At 41.0% G+C, this 6,000-nt stretch overlaps 1 protein-coding gene across 1 annotated transcript; it reads right to left on the reverse strand.

Moving 5' to 3' along the window:
• Positions 1 to 1,490: 1,490 nt before the first annotated feature.
• On the reverse strand, positions 1,491 to 5,709 carry atf3 (activating transcription factor 3). The gene is made up of 4 exons (XM_026143062.1): positions 5,567 to 5,709; positions 4,142 to 4,400; positions 3,905 to 4,012; positions 1,491 to 3,733 (listed from the first exon to the last, which is right to left on the reverse strand). The coding sequence occupies exons 2-4, from the start codon at positions 4,397 to 4,399 to the stop codon at positions 3,431 to 3,433; spliced, it is 669 nt and encodes a 222-aa protein (XP_025998847.1). The 5' UTR covers position 4,400; positions 5,567 to 5,709; the 3' UTR covers positions 1,491 to 3,430.
• Between the last annotated feature and the right edge of the window lie 291 nt (positions 5,710 to 6,000).

The raw sequence follows: 6,000 nt of genomic DNA on the forward strand, positions 1-6,000 counted from the left end.
AAACAAATGGATTTGATTTTGCACATTCCACATATTGGCTCGTGTTTGAACACGCTTGTTTACGGTGTGATGTACCGCACATCTCTAAGGCCAGTGGCCTTATTGGGCGGGTTTGTTGTTATTTGAACTGCATGTCAGAGCCTTCTTGGACAGATACTGTAGAAAACATCCAGTCATATCTAACAAGGCAGTGTTACCTCACCCTTCTGCCTGCCTCTACCTCTTTGAAGAGAACATGTTCAGTCTTGTCCTTCAGCTCCATCACATGCACAGTTGCTCTGTGATTACATGTAGGAATTCTGTCGGAGATTTTTGTAAGCAAACGTTTATGTTGTGAAATTGTTCCACTTGTGGAAAAAAAACATGGTGATAGAAGTACAGCAGCTTCCTAGTACCCATGGGTACTAGGAAGCTGCTAGTACATCTGGGAATGTAAGCTTTTAAAACATTTTAAAACCGAGTATCCTTCAAGGAAACTGTGTTATTTTTCCTGATATTCATAACACACTCTTTATTTTAATGAGAGAGGGCCCGGTGCTGATGTAACTGTGTTCCTAAAGTAAAGCAGAAGACCACAGCTGCAGAGTTAGTTTTCTAAAGATCAAGCATGAGTTTTGTTAGTTCTGCTGTTGTCATTTTCAGACATGGAGAACATGAGACATACGCGAGCGGGTTAATGGCTACAAAATGAAAATCATTGTTTCAAAACTGATCTGATGCAATCCAAAGCAACTGACCGGTCAACTGCATTGTCAGAAAGTGGTGATTATTGATGATAAGCATTGCAAACATTTGTTTTACAACGTGTTGCATCAGATGGCACATGTTTTCATAAGTGCAGAAAGTCTATAGGTATATGATATTGTACAGCTCCAACAGCGAAGAGCAAGGCACTAATATTTCTGTTTCTGCTCTGTTTAGTGTTATCAACGTACTATCACAGCTTTTTTTCCAACAGCATCATGTGAGCTCACTGTAGCAATAATCATATCATAATTTAATTTAAGATTATCATAAGAAATCAGCTACTCAGCCCACTTCCACTGAGCTTCAGGGAGCTTGTTTTTGGTTCTACAATTATTGCTGCACATTTATTAAGCTCTAACCATTATTATTATTATTATGTACTACTGATATGTTAATAACAATTTTTTTTGCATTTTTGTCCCAGTTACATGTTTCAGATCATCAAACAAAATATAATATTAGAAAGAGATAACTAGTCGCTAACATCTATCAGTCTGGACAGGGTGACAAAGCCAAATGTTTTCAATAATGAGTCCCGTTACATCTGGTGTGAAACTAACACAGCATTTCATTAAACGACAGCCAAACATGGTGGTGTCAGGGTGACGGTCTGGGACTGCTGTCCTGTTTCAGGACCTCACTGGTTGCTGTAATTGATGGAAACATGAATTCTGCTCTCTACCAGAAACTCCTGATGTCACATCTGCCCATCCATTTCCAGAAAAGGCATCTCACAGGTCGCATTTTCAGTTCACATCTTTAATTATCAAAGTATCAAAAATCAAAACAGAGATGGAAGTAGTTACACAGTGATAGTAGCAGTGCAGTTGTACCTGACATCCTTTATTTATTTCTGCTATGACACAGCTATAGAGAAAAAAAAAAGTCTTCAGTAGTAGAAATAGGCACAATATGAATACATGCACTCAGTGCTCAGTGACTATCTAGTAATGACTAGCATCGGGACAACAGGTGACAAAAGTACTATGACCACAAAGACGCCTGCGTCCCTTTAACAATGTGACTCTCACACAACACATACAACAATATAAACCTTCTAACAGAGGAATACAACTTCAGTCTACAAAATTCATTATTATTCTGTCAAAGGAAACCCCTTCTGGTATGTACTCATCCTTCGCTTTGTGCGTCAGAGTTTCAGTTTGATTGAGAATGAGAAGTTAGAGTGTCGCTCAGGAATAAAGGGCTTCTGATCTCATGTTTGGCTTTATTTTACTGCCAATAAACAACAAACAGCAATCATCGTGCTTGTCAAATTTCTGTTTGAGCAATAAACTGCTTTTTTCCTTGGGCTATTTTTTTTTTTTTTTTTTTTTTACAATGGAAAAGGGTGTGCAAGTGAACAACAACTATTTTGGCAGTTCGTTTTCAAACAGTGGAAGTTCACGACACACTTAGATTCTAACGTGTCAACAAATCTTGCATAACTTCAGAGTAAACTGATGCAGCGCTTCTGATACCTAGCTAACGATATCTAATGAACACAACATCCGGACCAAATGTTTTCAATAAATAAATTTTTAAAAAAATAACTTTTGGTTTTGCTCTGTTGAGACCAAAGGAGGCATTGGTGTTTACATACAGCAGCACATAGTTAATATGCATTTGATACTTTATACAAGACACTGGGTAGAAAACACATCTGTAAAATAACACTTATGTAGCTTCATTGTCACAGAACAGGTTGAAAAAAAATCCCCTTTGCTTTAAGAGAGAACACAGTGATAAATAAAGTGTCCATTGGGCAATTGTGATTGCCATAAAATATTGAATTCTTAAGAAAAACCCCCACAACAAAACACTTATCTATACATGTGATTACACTGTCTTTTGTACTAGGCTTTTTTCATTAAGTGCAGAATTAGAAACCCTGCCTGCAACGTACATTTCCCTTTTGTGTCTGCTACACTCACAGCAAGGAACCCGACCCGTACTCATGCTTTTGGACGAGTCATCTCATATTATGTATAACAAAACGGACGTCTATAGCATACCTAGGTCCTGAGTGGTTAGTAGTAGCAGCGTTTTTAGTAATTCACTTTGTATACAGGACAAGCAGACAGGGTTAAAACAGCAACATCCTAACATACAGTAATCATTTAATAAATATGTCATCTTTGCTGTACACTAAACAGAGACCGCTTCTTTTTAAAGTCAGTGACTTGCATCTGTACACACTCACACAGTCATTCTGAATCTCCTTACTGTCGGGGTGAACTCTTAAATAATGTGCCTTGATCACCTTGAAATCGTGCTTTGGTACAAAAATCAGACCATCAACTATTCAAAATACTAATAAATCAAGAAAAGCTGTTGAACTTTGTTTAAGTGCTTTAGCATCTGTTCTTGGCCCTGACTGTTTAAAATGTTTAAAAAAAAAAAAGAAACACAATGCAAGTCAAAGTGCTGTCCATCATTTCTCACTCCTGTCCAATCAGCAGCTACGGGTTCAGGGAGCGGAAGGTGCTGAGGTCACTTTACACCGCTCTCTTTTTCTCTAGCAGCATTATGGACGGCAGGTGGGCGTGAGGAGTCATAGGTGGCGTTTCATTCTCAGGTCATAAGTTTGTATGTGGGAACTCCACCTCCTGCGAAACCAGTCAGTCCTACATCAGCAGCAGGAGATGGAAGAATTGCAAGCCCTAGATAACACTCTGGGCGATCATAAGTGACTGGGGCACTGGACATGATCGAGAGTCAGAAGTCCTCCGCCGAGAGGCGCTGCTGTGGACGTGGATGCGGATGAGGTGGTGGTGGAGGTGAGGTTGTGGAGTTGTAAGGTGCTCTCCTGGATGTGCTGGATGAAAAGGTTTCGCTCGTCCTCGGGCGTCTGGGGGTTCTGGGCTCGGACGATGCACGTCGGCCGGTGCAGGTTGAGCATGTAGACCAGCTGCTGCTTCTGCTGCTTAAGCTCCTCAATCTGAGCTTTTAAGTCGGCATTGATGCTCTCCAGCTTTTCAGACTCCTGCAGAGAAGGATGGAAGAAGAAGACTGTTATTCACCCGAGAAACATAAGCTACTTCTCACCGCAAGCTGCGAATGTCATGCTTTATAAATTGTCTAACTGTGAGGGTGCAAAAAGCTAAGAGTAGGTGCAGAATAACCAATGCTCAGATTGATGAAAGTGGAAAACTACCTTCTGGAGTGATTCAGTCTTTTCCTTCTTCTTGTTGCGGCACTTGGCGGCAGCGATTTTGTTTCTCTCCCTCCTCCTTTTCCTTCTTTCATGCTCCTCAGATGTCAACTAAAAAAAAGTGAGAAATATAGACCATTAAGAAAAAAATACTCTCTCTCTCTGTATGTATGTATGTATGTATGTATATAACAGACACATTACAGATAACTACATGCTGTAATTCCCCCTCTGCCTTACCTCTCGCTTGACCCCGTTCCTGTATGAAGTTAGCTCAGAGGCTCGATCCGAGCTGGAGCTGGCACCATCGGAGCTCATGTCGGTGCTAAGCCCGTTGGACAGTCGCTTGCTCTGGATTGCCAGCCGGAGCTCCTCTTTCACGATGGGTGTGAAGTTGGTGAAGTCGTCCAGGGTGAGTGTGCCTTGAGGGGAGAAGCAAGGAACCAAGGCGGAGCAGCTGATGTCAGCCAGAGAAGGACCCGAGTGCTGAAGCATCATTCTGTAAACGCAAGAGATGAAAATCATCAGGTGGGTTAGAAACACTTAATATAATTCAAAAGAAACTGAGCTAAAGTCATTATGAACCCAACGCTGAAAGTCACAAGCTAAATAATGTGGGAAGAATAATAAAGGAATGTTCAACTTTTTGCTGAGTAACAATGACACAAATGTCAGAAGGAAGTCCAAAGCTAAGATCGGTTTGAAAGGTCAACATGGCATGTTAAGGAGGACAAACAGATTGTGATGACAAGACAAATAGCTGTGTCATTCAAAACTGAGCAAATATTTGCTTTGTGGAAAACATGCTGTAAAAAAGGCTCATTAATTAGGGAGGTGTGGATGTTTGTTATCTAAACGGAGAAGTGAAAAGAGTTGAATTATGGCCATCAGCCAGATAAGAAGGTGTTTACATCAGCTCTGAGACCAAAACCAAAACAAGCACATTTATATTATATTCTTATGTTCTCCAGTAATAAATCATTTGCAACGAAGTCATTAATGATATGGTTTGTATTAGTCTGCACACAGCTGCACCTTCTTAGAATTTAAAAAAAAAGTTTTAAAAAGTCTTGTTAGCTCTACAAATATTTTACCACCGCCTCCCTCTGTTCCCTTCAGTTTCGTTATTATGTGTTCAGGTAATTATAAAAGAGAATTGTGCTATTCATATGTTTGTTTTGGTTTTGTTATTATAAAGTTAACTCAAAAGAAAGAAGAAAAAAAAGAAACAACAATATTAAAAGTCTCGTCAAAAGTGAGGAAACAAGTGCAAAAATCCGAAATACCTGATTATAAATAAGTTACAAAAAAAGTGTAACAAAATGCATTCAAGCAGAATCCAAGAAAAACGTCGCATGATGTCATATTTGAAACAAAAACAATAACAAGTTTTTATAAATACAAAATACGCTAAAATTAAAAAAAAAAAAAAGAAAAATCGTTAGTGCAAACTGCTCCAAAAACATGCGCTTGTTTATATATTTTATATTTTCACGCAAAAACACGCGCGGAAGTTTTCGCAGTGTCCCGGGACGGAGCGCACGGAGACACCGGCTCTCTGCGCTTCTCACCGGGATCAAAGAGCGACAACACCGCCTCTCTGCCCCTCACACACACGCTCAAACACCCCCGTCCTCCTCCACGGGAAACAGATCTCCAGCCTACCTGTTAAAGCTGTGAGTGTCCGGATCGGATGAAGTGCGCCGTGAAGAAAATAAACCTTCTCTTATGTCTGTGCGTTCCGCTCTTCCTGTGTCGGCTTCCTGCTCGTTGGCTACGGTTGCTCTTGTGGCCTTTACGTTGCGTCACCTCGCGCTTTTAAATTGGTTGAAGGGGCGGGACACATGACGCAACGCAACGCTACTAGAGAGCGAGAGAGGGAGGGTGCTAGGGTTGGGAGCCTGAGAGTAGGGGGGGTGACGTCATCCTATTTTTAGAAGGCTGATCCGGCGATGATGCAATCTAGCAACCCCGAGTGTTCTTCTCTGCCATAACAGGACAGGCGTCCCCTCCCTCCTCCTCCTCATGTTTTTTCCTCCTCTGCCTATCCTCCCGCAGATTTTCAGCTCTTCCTCATTCTCCTCCTCCTCCTCTCTGCT

Source organism: Astatotilapia calliptera, chromosome 15 (assembly GCF_900246225.1).
Source record: "Astatotilapia calliptera chromosome 15, fAstCal1.2, whole genome shotgun sequence".
Classification (NCBI taxonomy): Eukaryota; Metazoa; Chordata; class Actinopteri; order Cichliformes; family Cichlidae; genus Astatotilapia; species Astatotilapia calliptera.